Raw genomic sequence first — 15,659 nt, 5'->3', positions numbered from 1 at the left:
TCTATACAATAAATGCATTCTTTATTTGTATCTTTTCAATTCATAGATTTCTGTTTTGTTTCTTTTTCTTCTTTATACCATTCTAAAAACCGATAACGTCCAGGTAAAAAAATGTTTATTTTTACACCTACCTAAATTGGAAATATTTTGATTCAGGTAAAAAATGTCGATTTCTTCTTGAACATTTATTTGTTTGAACATTACATGGTTTTTCGTTTTTGTCTATAAAAATATCCCTAATTTAAAAGTAGAAGCACTTTTGAGAAATAAAACTATTCAAAATAACTCTTGTAACTTTACTTACGAAGTATAAGAATATAGAAGCAGAATAAATTCATATATTTTATTCGTTTATTCCCCCAATTTTGTTAGTGTTTTCCTTTTTTTTTATTTAATTTTAAATTCTTTGTTTATTTTCGCGCGTTACTGAATGTTTTATATTTGAGTAGCATAGCATAAATTTATGTACTATTCATATAGAATTTAAAAAAGGATAATAAAAATATAAAAACGAAGCCTTATTTCCAAAGGCTCATAGAAAGCAAAATCAAACTGAAAATTTCGAAAATATTTTAAATTATGGACGGAAGTGTGAAACCAATCACAGATGATTAAGGTTAAAATAAACAATTTTTAACCAAAATTTGAAAATAAACAAATAAATATCATTAGAAAATAATAAGGACAACTTTTATATAGAAAATATCGACTTCTATATACATAAATATTATTCATTATTTTTTATTATAATTAAAGAAAATAAAAATTTCTACGATTTTAATTAGACATTATTTAAAATATTAGTATCTATTTCATTAAAGACTTTTTTCATGTAAATAAAATATTTTAACACATTTTATGCTGTTTGATGAAATAAATACATGTCTCTACAAATAGAAAAATATAAAATTACACAGACTCTATAATATTATATTTGAAAGTTTTGACATACATTTACATACGATGTGTTAAAGATACAAAAATAAAACTACTAATTATAAAAGCCGCTTTTATATTGAAGAATTTATATAATTATTGTAAATGTAAACATCTAAGAATTCATTATAAAAACATAAAAGGAAAACAATCAAAAACAATATTTGCGACAAGAGAAAAAAACAGCATTTTATGTTCTAAATTCATAACAGGTTTAGATTAAAAGAAAGATTTATAATTTATGTGAGTTATATTGTAAATTTTAAGAAATCAAGGGAATATTTTATTTTCCACTTTCTAAAAAATGCGTACAAATATACATTTTATTAAAACGCTTTCCGATAAATACGCTCAAAATAAATAACAAACAAGACTAGTCACTTATTATGTTCAGCATGAAAATTACACATTTTACTAGCACAAGTATAAGTACATTTTACAGATCGAGTTAAAGGTTTCATAATACGATACATTTGAATGAGTATGTCGCTAGAACACAACTTGAAAAAAATTTTATTATCTAACAAAATAATGTTTATTAATGTACTTTAATTTAAGAAATTTTTGAAAACGCATAAATATAATAATTCAATTTAAGCTACATATTTTAATTTCCCATAAATATTTGGGTGATAATATAAGATATTCGTAATATTGTACCATTATAAAAATTATTTGCTTATTATAAATTGTAATCAGGTACGAAAAGATTAAGTAATAATAAGTAAACAATTATTATTTAAGCTTAATTAGATTCATTTTGATTATTTAGTTAGAAGCAAATAATTAATTAAATAAAAAAAAAACAAAACTTCTAAAATATGGTAAGTATGTTTTGTGTTTTTTTAATTTTGTAAATTTCGAAAGAAATTTTTTGAGCATTATTTTCGTTAATTTAATTTGTAGCTAAATCAAAAAATAAATATCATGTTGCACAACCATCAATTTTTTCTAAACTGATACATATAATACATATATATGTATATGTATATATATACATGAATTTAATTTGAATAACTTTATATTATTTACAACACTGCTAAATAGGCAAATAATAATTTGTTTTTGTTTTAATTCAAAATATAATTATGTAATTTATGTTAAATTTTTTTTTGGAAGCAACTTACTACTTTTTTTTTGTTATTTCATATGTGTTAGTCCGTTTACTTCAATTTCAAACCTAATAACAGTACTTTTCTTTATTCTATTCCTTTTCTAAGCCATCAAAATTAATTTAATTTTCTCTTACAACTGGCATTGTTTGGCTGATTTATTTGTTCTATCTGGATCTTTATCTGAGTATTCATCACTTATTGAATCATCCATTGTATTATTTTCTCGTTGTTTATTATTACTATTATATTTTTTTCTATAAAGCATTGGTTGTGCAGTAACATCTTTTTGATTACCTTTTATTGATTTATTTGAATATGTGTGATGATTTGACGATGGTTGTGACGTAGTATTTACAGAATTGTGACTTAATTTTACAAAATATGAGTTGCTGTCTAAAATATTTTCAGAATGACCTGATTGTAGCTGTTCATTTTGAGCATTGTCCTGTGATTGTTGCTGTTGCTGTTGTTGTTCGCTATTTATATTTAGTTCCTTTTTACGAAATTTACCACTATTTCCAGCAACTGATGATGTTTGCCTTAAAGAACTTGTATTATATGAATGTGGTTTATTTTGTAATTGTTGGTGATGTTTTAATTGTTGATGATGACTAGATAAGCTACTGCCCAATGAGTTAAAAGATGTTATTGGCTTAAAACTATGTTCAATATTATTCATTTTATTTTCGGTAATTCGAAATTTCTCAGTTGGATATACATAATTTTCCATGTAGTTTGATTTTTCGTCACAAAAACGTGAACTATCGCCTACAGTTTGGTAAATATTATTAACAGAATTTTGATTTGAATGAAATGATGATGTAGCGTATGGTGCTACGTTATTTAAACTTTGATTGCCTACATAATTTGCGGAATTACATAAAGTGACTTCAGCATATTCAGCATTTACATTTGATGGATCACATATATAACGCGATTTTAAAAATTCAGCAGGCATTGTGGCACCTATACTTGGTGAATAATATTGATTAATTGTAGCACCTTTGTGAATTTCTGTTGTTAACATTTGGGCATGCCATGGTCCATCACCTGACGGAGGAAACATATATCCGTTTATGGGATCAGAAATATTTGCCATCTTCATGACGCTGTTTGGATGTGCGCCTGGTAAAGATCTTAAAGTTGATCTCTTTATTATCATGTGTTTTCGTTTAGCAAATACCATTGCACCAAATGACATTACCATTGTTGCTAAAATAACACCTAATAGTGCGATAAACCATGGTTGCGTTAAGATATCATTCATATGGTTGTGGTCTACAGGATATCTTTGTGTTGTTAAAGATTTTAAGGTTTTTGTTACAGGATCTAAACGCAATTCGGCGGGAAAACTGTATGGTCCAATACCTGCTTTATTGCCTGCTGCTATACTAACGGTATACGTTACCCCTTCGGTTAAATTTGCTAATACTAAAGTTGGTGATTTGGCATTAATTGTCACATTAGTAAGTATTTTCGATATATTCAAATAGAAATCCACTCCCCGTACGATTATATTATAATACAATAAAAGCCCATTTTGTGATTGTAAATTTGGTGGTTTCCATTTTAAAAATACGGCAGAAGTATTTAAAAGAAGTGCTTCCAATTCGTATGGTGGTTCACTGGGAATATCTTCTAAAGTTCTCTCAACTATTGAATTTGAGGGAATTCCTTCAAAATTTTTATAAAATGGTATAATGAAAAATTCATAATTTGTGTATTTTTTAAGTCCCGTAAAAGCACATGATGACGCAACACCGGCATTTAATAAGGTCAACATTTTATAGGAATTATTATTAGCAATATTAATGGTCTCTTGAATGGAGGAATTTAAATAATTTTCGAGTTGATCTGGTAATTCTCTAGCATATATATAAAATCCTTCTATGTAATTTCTGTTATTGATTTTCCAATTTAATTTCATAGTATTTGAATCTGGTGAAGACGCGTTTGTTAAGAATATCATATCATCAGTTAACAGGTTAGCTCTAACTTCACCTAAATTCACATCGTTGTATAAATTTGAGCTTTCAATTGATATTGAATCGGAAATCGGACTGGGTAAAGAAAATCCGAAAGAGTTTCTTGCACGAACTAAATAAAAATAATTTAGACCAGGTTTTAATCCACTATGGGTAAAAAAATTGTTTTCATTATATTCTTCAATAACAGACCAAGTTCCTTCTGTCTGATTTTTACTGAAATATTCTACTGAATACAAAATTTTTTCTGTGTTACTTAACATTGTACTTTCACTCCACGTTAAAGTAACATTGTTATAGGATCTAGATATCATTTGCGGTTTTCCTGGCTGTGATGGTAACAAATTAGTTTTTGGTGCTCTCACAAATTTTATGTTTGGATCTGTAGGTAGTTCTACTCTTAAATAACCACTATAATAAGATTTCCCATTCTCATTTTCAGCAACGCAAGTATAGAGTCCAGCATCCGATTTTGTTAAATCGTTTATTACTAAGCTTCCATTTTCGGTTATTTCAGTTCTATTGTTATACAAAAATATTGAACCATTTTTTAGCCATGATATCTCGGGTGCTGGTGCTCCAATTGTTAAGCATGACATTAAAGCAAACGATTTTAATGGTAAAGTTTGGTTAGATGGTCCTTGGACTATCACTGCTGGAGGAACATCACTTGAAGAATTTACCGACAAAACAGTGCGGATACTGACACTTTTCACAATATTGACACCATTACAGACAATAACTTTTCCGGTATCTGATGCTTTTACTTTGTTAAATAATAAAGATATTTTTCCCTCCGGGTTTTGAGTGACCTTAATGCTATCGTTTTCGTAATTTGGAAAATATAGGGAACTGCTTCCCTCAAATGACCAAAATGTGCTTGGCCTTGGAAACCCATTTATTTGACATTCAAAGTAAGCACTATTTCCAACGTTAACAGCCACTGCTTTGGGTCGAATTGCGACAGATGGTGGTGAAAATACAAATAAAGATCCAGTGGTTATTACAGAACCTACTGCATTTTCAGCTTCACAACTGTACTCTCCAACATCATCAAGTGTCACATTTTCTAATTTTAAACTTCGATCTTCAAGAAGTGTTACTCTACGTAATGGCATATTACCCCCGGTAGCTGAACGTCTCCAGAGTATATCAGGTAATGGATCACCACCAACTCTGCAACTAAATATTACTGAGCTACCAACAATTGCAGATTGACTTTTTGGGCCCTGAATTAAGAATGGTTTAATATGAACCTTTAATATTGCTATCGAAGATTCTCTAATTCCAGCAATATTTTTAACTATACACTGATAACGCCCATCATCAGATTGGCGAACATCTTGGATTGCTAAATTTCCACCATCAACTATTTGTATACGTTTTGAAGAATTTAAATTCATTAATTGACCATTTTTACGCCACATTATGATAGGTTCTGGAGAACCGCGTGGTGGACCACATTCCATAAACGCAGTTTCCCCTTGTGCAATTGCAGTATTTTGAGGCTCTAAACGAAAATCATCTCTTAAAAATGCAACTTGCAGCGTAGCATTACGGCTTCTAGCAACTCCAAATTCATTTTTAGCTTCACACCAATAAACACCCCCATCACTCTCACGTTTTGAATGGGTTACTCTTAGGAAAAATAATTCTCCAGCTGGTAATAATATTTTGTGTGAATTCGGATCAACTTTCAACACTTCGCCATTTTTATACCAAATTACTTCTGGTTTTGGATGTCCTTCAACTTTACAATTTAATGTTACAGGATCATGCTTTGGAACTGTTACATCCATTGGATGTTCAATAATACGAGGTGCTTTTAGTTCATTTTCTGAACCCAATGTATTCACGAACAACAAAACAAATTTTACCCAAATGATGATTGAATTATACATAATTTTTTTTTTCACTTATCTTAAAAAAAAAAGGTACGAAGAATTTTTAATTAAAATGCCCTAAATTTCATTTTCATTATAGAAGTTTTTTTTTAATATTATTTTTCACATATTTATAAAATGCTACACACTATTTTTGTCCAAAATTTATTAATTTTATTTAATTTTTTAGAATAAAATAACTTCACAGATCTACAATAAACCAGTCGACATTTTCATTGATTTTCTACGAACAACTTGAAATAGCACACAAAGCGTAGCAAAATGGTAGAAAACAAGGTAAGATAAATTAGCAAATGTTGATAAACATTTTAATAAATGTGTAATACGCACCGATGTGTGGCGCTCGCTCATTAATAAATTCTGAACGGACATTAAGGGCGCTGGCAAACACGCAATTCTTAGTTTTACAATTACTGATTGATTGTAAAATCGTTACGCAACACTGTTTCAATTAATTGCATATGATCATACAGCTAAATGTGTGTACGCTTGCCCTTGTTTTGTCTATCCTCAAAAAATTTATTTAGAAACAGAATCAAAATGGAGAATGAAAATGCAACAACGAAACTAAAAAATCAGCTATTCAGTATGCATAAAACATATAATGTTATATGCAACTGGAAGCAGATGATGTCAAAAAAAAATTTTCATCAATAAAACCGCTTTTACACTGCTTATTCGCCGTCTGTTGAATTCACGGAAATAATTTCGCTCCATTTATGCAATGCTATTTGCAAATTATATGTGTATTAAATATGAATTTTTAACTAATTTTAGTAATTTAATAGTATTAAGACTAATTTGGTTCATGACATAAATAATATATATATATACATACATACATCTATAATACATTTATTAAAAAATCCCTTTTTGGACCATTTTTATAAGAAATTCATAGTTTTTAACTAGTGAATTTGAAATAAGACTTTCGTTAAAAAAAGAGATCAACCAATTTTTTGACAAGAGATTCAAACGTTATCCAGTTATGACATTTATTTTTAAAACTAAAATTGAATACGAGTATTACTTACTTCGGATGTCGAATTTCGGATCTTAGGGAATTTATAAAATGCCGTTTTGAATATAATAAATTTTAACTCAAATTGATTAGTAAAAGCTAATTAATTTATTATGTACAAATTTGGTTTGATGTTAATAACACATATTTCAAAATTTTATAAAACATTAGAAATTATTAATTTGAAAAAAAAAACTCTCCCATTTTTTACTCTCTTCCTTTATTTAAAATTACAAGGTAATTTTTCCAATTGCTCTTTCACAATAATGGAAAGAAAAAGGCTGAAAATATAATTATAATTTCATCAAAATTATGATTGAAATTTTTAGTTGAGGTTTTTATTTTCGATATACTGTTGAGAAAACTCCAAATTTTATTTTATGTAAAAATTTATAGTTTTGATAAAGTTTCCATTCTGACATTTTCAATTATTTAATAAAATAATGAACAATACAATGATCGAACTGAAAATCTTCTATCAGTTGAATGAGTTGAGTTGAATGAGCCTTATGATTGACAACATTACTGACAACGAAAACTGTCATCGCACATGTGGAATATTCTACTTTATTTTGAAAACAAATAGAAAGTGAATAATTTTGTATTTAAGACGAAAAACAAAATATTTGTTTTTTAAAAATAGACATGGTTCAAAAAAGAAAATTAGGTTCTTTGAAAATGTTCACATTAATATACGCATATAACGAGAATATTTTTAGGTGTCGGGTTAAGTAGAGAAGAAAGAACTTTAATCGTCATTGGTGAAATAATACAAGAGTTGTTAGAAGCTCATGAATCAAAAAAGAATGTGGATTTGAATCGTATGAAAGCTAGAATATCATCAAAATATGGTTTAGAAAGCTCACCTCGTTTAGTTGATATAATAGCAGCAGTACCCCATGAAGCTAAAAAAATTTTACTACCTAAACTGAAAGCCAAACCTGTTCGTACAGCAAGCGGTGTATGTCAAATAAGAATATAATAAGTACATTTTGCTAACTGCAAGTATTATTTTAGATTGCTGTTGTGGCAGTAATGTGTAAACCTCATCGATGTCCACATATTAACATGACTGGCAATATCTGTGTATATTGTCCTGGTGGTCCAGATAGTGATTTCGAATATTCTACACAAAGTTACACTGGTTATGAACCAACATCAATGAGAGCTATTCGAGCGCGTTATAATCCATATTTACAAACAAGACATCGCGTAGAACAGTTAAAGCAACTTGGTCATTCAGTTGACAAAGTTGAATTTATAGTTATGGGTGGAACATTTATGTGCTTACCAGAAGAATATCGTGATTATTTTATAAGAAACTTACATGATGCTCTATCTGGTCATACAAGTGCTAACGTTGCTGAAGCAGTTAAATATTCTGAAAGATCTGTGACAAAGTGTATAGGCATTACAATAGAAACGAGACCTGATTATTGCCTTAAACGACATTTGTCAGATATGCTTTCATATGGATGTACTCGTTTAGAAATTGGTGTTCAAAGCGTTTATGAAGACGTAGCACGAGATACGAATAGAGGTCATACAGTACGTGCTGTTTCAGAAAGTTTTCAGTTGTCGAAAGATGCGGGATATAAAGTGGTCTCACATATGATGCCAGATTTACCAAACGTTGATTTTGAAAGAGATATTGAACAATTTATTGTAGGCTTTATTTAGGTGTTTTAATACTTTTAATTCCACTTTTTATTTTAACAGGAATTTTTCGAAAATCCAGCATTTCGTGCTGATGGATTAAAAATTTATCCAACTTTGGTAATACGTGGGACTGGCCTGTATGAACTTTGGAAAACTGGGCGTTATAAAAGTTACCCACCTTCAACACTAGTCGATTTAGTGGCAAAAATTTTAGCCTTAGTTCCACCGTGGACTAGAGTTTATCGCGTACAGCGTGATATACCAATGCCTTTAGTTAGTTCTGGCGTTGAACATGGAAATTTGAGAGAGTTGGCTTTAGCTAGAATGAAAGATTTAGGAACTGATTGTCGTGATGTTCGAACACGAGAAGTGGGAATTCAAGAAATTCACAATAAAGTGCGACCATATGAGGTGGAATTAATTCGCAGGGATTACGTCGCAAATGGAGGTTGGGAAACATTTTTATCCTATGAAGATCCCAATCAAGATATTTTAATTGGATTGTTACGTTTGAGAAAATGTTCCCCTGATACTTTTAGACCAGAACTGAAAGATAATTGTTCCATAGTGCGGGAGCTGCATGTATACGGTTCGGTCGTTCCTGTAAATGCAAGGGATCCAACTAAATTTCAGCATCAGGTAAAGAAGTTTGTTATTAAAAAATACTAGATTTTATTTTTGTTTTATTTAAGGGATTTGGTATGTTATTAATGGAAGAGGCAGAACGAATAGCAAGGGAGGAACACGGAAGCATCAAATTAGCTGTAATATCCGGAGTAGGAACACGAAATTACTATAGGAAAATGGGATATGAATTAGATGGACCGTATATGTCTAAAATGATTTTATAAATTATGTTGTGAAAATTATAAAATAAATTTGTAATAATTATTAATACTTTAGTATTTTTATTTAAGAATTAATAAAAGTATTGGAAATACGCATTGGTATTTTTAAATCCGAAATCAAATTATTTGTTTTCGTGTCATTGTTCGTAACGTATATTATATTTTTTAATAACCATAAGACCTCCTTCGTAAAACTTTCATCATCAAAGCTAAATAAGTGGTTCAACAAATTTGCAAAGCTAGTATTTACATTTAAACAAACATCTTCTAAAATTAATACAAATGTATCTTTGTATATAAACGTAACATTAGCAAGCACACGAACATGGTACAACATTTTTGAAAAATGGGAAGAACTAAGGATATTTTTAACTGTAACTTGCGCTATGTACTTTAACTGTTCTATATTGAACGTGTAGCTTGATTTTATAATATGGGAATTGAAAATTACTTCCATGACAAATTCGTTCCGCTCATCTTCTAGGGGTATTTTAGTTATGTTTTCAAAAACTCTGCCTAAATCAACTCTAAAAAAAAGAGAAACAATTGATTAATGAATATAACTGACTGGATTTCGATAGAATTAACTTACGTTGTTGGATTAAATATTTCACTTTTCAATGTCAAGTTCAAACAAAGTGCTATATCATTTAGTAAATCAACATTTTCCGACATATTTTCAGAATAGAGTATATCTGAACATTTAGATATTATTTCCATAGACATTAAAATTTCAGCGCCTTTTTTACCAGTTGAAACAATATTTATCAATGTCCAAAGACTAGATTGCTTTAAACGGAAATCAACTGATTCGAGAAATGTTATCAAGTAGCTTCCAGCTTGAGTAGCAATTTTTTCACAAACTGTTTCATCACCTAATGATAAATTGCACAAAGTTTCGGCAGCTCGAATTTGTTGTTCAGAATCATGTCCTAAAAATCAGAAATTTATGTATTCAATTCAATAAAAAATGACATAGGTGATATAAGTTAATATATTCTATACCTGTCAGTTCTTTAACAATTATTTGTAAAGCACCTGGGGTTTTTGCAAACATTGTTATATTTTCAATTGATTGCAGAAATGCTTGTGATAGACGAAATAAATCATTAGAATCAGCATGTTTTTTTCTTTTGATGCGAACACATAGTCCATGCACATCCTTTTCCGTTAAATTTTCAATTTCTTCTACGAGAGATTTTATTTCACCTAAACCTAAACGAAATGAATCATTTTCCTGAAAACGTTGGTTATTTCGATGAGCTTGAAAATTTTGACGAATCTTTTTGCGTATATATTCAACGGAATTTTTCTGTTCCATTTTCTTTCAAATTCCTTGGTATTAAACTCCAAGTGTTTTAGATAAGACAGCTACGAGTATTTTTAAAATTATAAACTCAAATTTCAACTGAAAAATATTAGAAAAGACATAGAATTTAAAGCTGTAAGCTTGTTGTGAACAATCTTCTAAACTTAAGTTTCAATAAATGCAAAATAAATTAAAATTTTATAATGCGTAAGTAAACTGATTTTTTTCAGTTTTGAAACGAAATTTGTGCATACTATTTTGTTTACAAACAAAATTACAAATTAGTAAACATAACCCTTTTAAAAGTTAATATGATGTCAAAATATAGTATTGCCAAGTTTTAGTTAATTATTAGGATTATGGCTATAGCGGCTGCGGTGGACATTTATTTGAAATTGATAAATTTCACAAAAGTAGGTGTTGTGAACGGGGGTGAAAATTTCTGCTGAGATTTTTCAAAAGAAAAAATTATTGTAGCGCCGACGGTTTTTTTTGACATTATCTGTTTCCATGACGTTGTATGCAAAATTCTGTACAGTTGATTTTGCCGTTCCGCTGCCGTTCTAGTTTAAGAGCGAAAATCGTCTGCCGTAGTCGTTTACTGCTTTGTTTCTGCTCTAACCTATTTCTTAGCCAAATTTTAAATCAGATTAATTGATCAATTAATTGATCAGCTGGATCAGTTGATTTTTCATTTCATTACAAAAATATAATAATATTTTTTTTTTTTAACTAAGTTAAAATTTAATTTTGTCTAATTACCTTAATGATAATAGTATTTTGTAGAATAATTTTAATAAAAAAATATTTAACAACAGCTTCAAAAAGTGTTTTTTTGAACAGTATAATAAATAGCAGAAGTTCTTTGGTCTAATATTTGAAACAGCGATACTTATATGTATGTAGCTAAGTTTCTTTAAGATTCTTTAATTTTTTTTTGTATCATTACTGTGTAGTAATAAAGCTTTTTTGTATAATTAGAAAAGCTATTTATTTTTTCGAAATTCAAAACGCGCAAGTTTTATTTTTTTCTTTTTTTTAAATACACAGAAATAACTCAACTGTTGAATAAATGATAGAACCAGTTGAAGTTTTAATATAGTTAAACAGTATTTTTCTCATTTTGAAATTGAAAAAAAATAAAAATAAATTTTATCATATACATATATTATAATATAAATATTAATTATGCCTATTTAAATTATAACTTAAATTTAAATTGAAATATTTGCAGTAGTAATTGTAAATTTAAAACGGTTAAATTTAACTTATACTTATAAATTACTTTTAAAGTGTATATAAGAAATTTTATGGTTAATCTTTTATTACTTTTTGTGTTATAAACCATATATTATCTAAAAGTGATCTCCATAATATAATAAAAATGAAATACAGGGTGAAAAATCTATAAGAAAAAAGAATTTAGTAAAGGATACTTCAGGGTACAACTTTTATAGTTTTGTATTACTTTATATACAATAATGTCCAAATTTACTGTTATTTATTATTGAGAAAAAATTAAAACTAAAAACTTAAATCTATAGTTATAGACACTTTTATATAAACTTTACATACAATTTATATTTACACATTTTTTACATATGCATACATATATATATAGTATATATTCTATTCTAAAATAATTCTTCTAAGACTGTTATATATGTTTATCTCTTTTTCACTCTAGTGCTTTAATAAAAAAACAAAAAACAAAATCAAAAAGTCTGTACAAAACCACATACTTAATAATCCCGTTAAAAATAAATTTTTTCGAACATATTTTTTTAAATTTAACAGAATATAGTTCAGTCTATTGGATACCTTCATACGGCGCGAACACTTTATATAAGAAAACTATAAAATTTCTAAATGTGTAATTGAAAATTCAAATATTTGTGTATATATGTATATGTATATAAATATACGCATGTAATATAAGAATAATATAACACATAAAAATGTAGTATACACACTATGGATTATATAAATTTATTTCAAAAATTATAACTGTTAAAGTTCAAAACTGAAAAAAAGCAAAAAAAAACTAAGGAACAAAAATTTTGAAAAACCCGAATTAAACGAAAATATCAAATAAGTGTTATATTAAATTAAAAATTATACATAACTTATTTAAAAAATAAATTTATTAAAAAAAAATTAAAATTTAAAAATATAATATTTAGGAGATTAAGAAACAATCCAAAATAACAAAAAAGAAAAATCCATATTAATTAAATTAAAAGGAAAAAAAAATAAAAAAAGAAGTCACAGGTGAGAAATCACAAGTATAACAAAACGCAATTAATTTTTTTTTTAATAATTAATTAAAATTGTCAATTTCGAATATTTGCTTCAAAATTAAATTGGTATACCAACATATATAAGCTATGTAAGTTAAAATTAAAAATATTTTGTTTCCAATTCATACATGCATACATAACACGCACACATATATAGCAGTATACAAGCTAGTAAACTAGCTTTATAAAAGTAAAATTTATAAAACTAATTTAGTACTTATATTTGAAAATTTCTTAATGCGTATTAAAATTAATTTATTAATTTATTACATACTTACGTACATTAAATTACTAAATATAAATTATTTGACAAGTTATAAACTGTATATATACAATAAATAATTATTTTTACGAATTAACAGGTAATAGTGTATGCTTATGTACTTATATAATTTTATGAATCTGGGGGCAAGTGTTGAACATGCGTTTGCTCTTTACATTTCTCTTAATCTTGTTTTATTTTAAAAATTACCAAAATTATTTTAAAAATTACCAGATTTTTTTCAATAAACAAATGTAATTCGTAAGTATGAGAATTTTTCTTTTGTTGCGCATGCATAATAATTGAAGCGCAGAACAAAAAGATTATTCAAAAATTACAACAATTTGTTGTATTAAAAAAAAAGCAGAATTTTGCTTTTGAAAAAAATGCAATAATTCCAAGAGAGCAAAGCATTCCAACGACACTTTTACGATTTTTTTACCGCGTAAATTAAAATCACGTTACAATATTAAGAGTAATGTTCTGCATAGGCCTTTGTTTTTAACAATGAAGTATAAAAGTTAATGCATATACATACGCATAGAACCATGTGGGAATAAATACACATACACTTTCATATGGCTTTTGAAATAATTTTTAAAAAATTTAACAAATTACTTAAAAATACTCATTCATAAAAATAGTGTTAGTGTAAGTTTAGCCTTTTGAATTTTAAAATTATTTCAATACGTATTTGAATGATTGGAATATTTTTGAATTTCTTCTTTATATAAGTAAATTGAGGATAATTTCATTTTTTCGATTTAAAAAATTCGATTTGTCTATTATTTACATACTTACTTATAATACTTATATTTGTAGTAAAAATTATTGATAATTTGTTTATTTTAAAAGATAGAAGGATTTAATGAATTTCTATTTGCTTCTTCTTCGTCTGCCACTACTGGGTGTTTGCGATTACATTGCTAAAGTTCTCCTTGTTCTGTGCGGTGTGTACTAGTCGCCCGATTGTTTGTAGGCCAGTCCATTGCCTGATGTTTCGCAGCCACGACATATGTTTTCGCCCAACACGCCTTTTGCTTTCTATTTTACCTTGTAGGATTAATTGCAGGATTGCAGGATTGATTTTTTGCTTGTAGGATTTCTATTTTAACTTTCAAAATTGCGCGATATATACAGAAAAATTAAAACTTTGATGGATCTGGTTTAATAAGATTTAATATCGGTTTCAGTAATTTAAATTTATCCCCAAAATCGAAAGTATCTGTTTTATTATTATTTCACTTTGTATAGCAGCACACAATATGCTACAATATGTACAGGAATACATTTATTGTATGATTAAGAATACTATTCTTAAGAATACTATACTTAAGAATACAAAAGCAACAGTTACGATATTTTTACTTACAAATACGTGACGCAGATGCGCACCTGTGTACCTAGAAACTTCCATATACAATAATGCACCAAGTGCTATGAATGAAAATCACTTTTCTATAGTTATGTACACATTGTTTTTTAACAGTATATAACAAGTATATTTAAAAAAAAAGTAATAAATAAATAACACATTTTTCTTAACATAAATTGTTCGACTTAATCCGGATTAGTTAAATAATGTTAACTTTTTAATTTATATAAATTTTATATTATTTGAAAAAATAAAAAAGTTTCCAGCTTATACTAAAATACAAAACCTCTTCAAAAACGCAATACTGCAAAAACTTAGTGTAATGGATATGCAATATATTTTTAAGTATTCTATGAAAAAGAAGTTTATATGATTTTACTGCCCTTACTCATTGCAATTTCACTATATTACTGATAATTTAGTTTACTGCGTTTACGAAAATGTAATTATTAATGTAAACCATTTAAATTTCCATATAACATGTTATGCATTTCTTTCTCAAAGAAAATAGAATTTTTAGATTTCTCAGAATTATTTCAGATACTTATCAATAATCCCTGTATACAGATGTGTCTTAAAATGATTTATACTATTTTGATCGATTTCACATATAAAATGGATGCAATTCTTTACACGAATGAAAGTTTTACCTTTAAAATAGCAATTATATGATATATTAGTGGATGTATTTTAAATCTCTTCTTATACACAATATACATACGTATAAAAACATTTTGTATTAAGTATTGAAAAAATATACACAAATAGAGAGTTCAACATAAATAGTAAATTTTAATCGCTTGTTAAAGCAAAAAGAGCTTAAATAATAACAATAATTTTTAATTAATATCAGATTTGCATTTTATGTATCACGCAAAAAAAAAAAATATTCCAACTATTAAAATATAAAAACACACTTTTATATTTTGTGTATACGCAAGGATC

The 15,659-nt window shown here is 27.4% G+C and overlaps 3 protein-coding genes and 1 long non-coding RNA gene across 5 annotated transcripts in view; 2 read left to right on the top strand and 2 right to left on the bottom strand.

Moving 5' to 3' along the window:
* Positions 1–2,181: 2,181 nt before the first annotated feature.
* On the bottom strand, positions 2,182–5,937 carry LOC129615155 (roundabout homolog 2-like). Its single transcript, XM_055530248.1, has one exon. The coding sequence runs from the start codon at positions 5,935–5,937 to the stop codon at positions 2,182–2,184; it is 3,756 nt and encodes a 1,251-aa protein (XP_055386223.1).
* Positions 5,938–7,493: 1,556 nt separating this feature from the next.
* Positions 7,494–9,590, top strand: LOC129615278 (elongator complex protein 3). Its single transcript, XM_055530405.1, has 5 exons — positions 7,494–7,628; positions 7,681–7,922; positions 7,979–8,626; positions 8,681–9,259; positions 9,313–9,590. Exons 1-5 carry the CDS (start codon positions 7,607–7,609, stop codon positions 9,469–9,471), a joined length of 1,650 nt encoding a protein of 549 aa, XP_055386380.1. The 5' UTR covers positions 7,494–7,606; the 3' UTR covers positions 9,472–9,590.
* LOC129615279 (uncharacterized) lies at positions 9,533–10,999 on the bottom strand. The gene is made up of 3 exons (XM_055530406.1): positions 10,474–10,999; positions 10,061–10,400; positions 9,533–9,995 (listed from the first exon to the last, which is right to left on the bottom strand). Exons 1-3 carry the CDS (start codon positions 10,787–10,789, stop codon positions 9,533–9,535), a joined length of 1,119 nt encoding a protein of 372 aa, XP_055386381.1. The 5' UTR covers positions 10,790–10,999.
* Positions 11,000–12,552: 1,553 nt separating this feature from the next.
* Positions 12,553–15,659, top strand: part of LOC129615090 (uncharacterized) — a 98,562-nt gene continuing 95,455 nt past the window's right edge. For both annotated transcript variants that reach the window (XR_008697432.1, XR_008697433.1), the window contains exon 1: positions 12,553–13,166. This is a non-coding gene — a long non-coding RNA (uncharacterized LOC129615090). The remainder of the gene's footprint in view (positions 13,167–15,659) is intronic.

The sequence above is a fragment of the Condylostylus longicornis genome, unplaced genomic scaffold, assembly GCF_029603195.1.
Source record: "Condylostylus longicornis isolate FDR11 unplaced genomic scaffold, ASM2960319v2 ptg000135l, whole genome shotgun sequence".
NCBI lineage: Eukaryota > Metazoa > Arthropoda > Insecta > Diptera > Dolichopodidae > Condylostylus > Condylostylus longicornis.
Note: the sequence above shows the minus strand (reverse complement) of the source record. Positions and strands in the feature narration are given on the sequence as shown.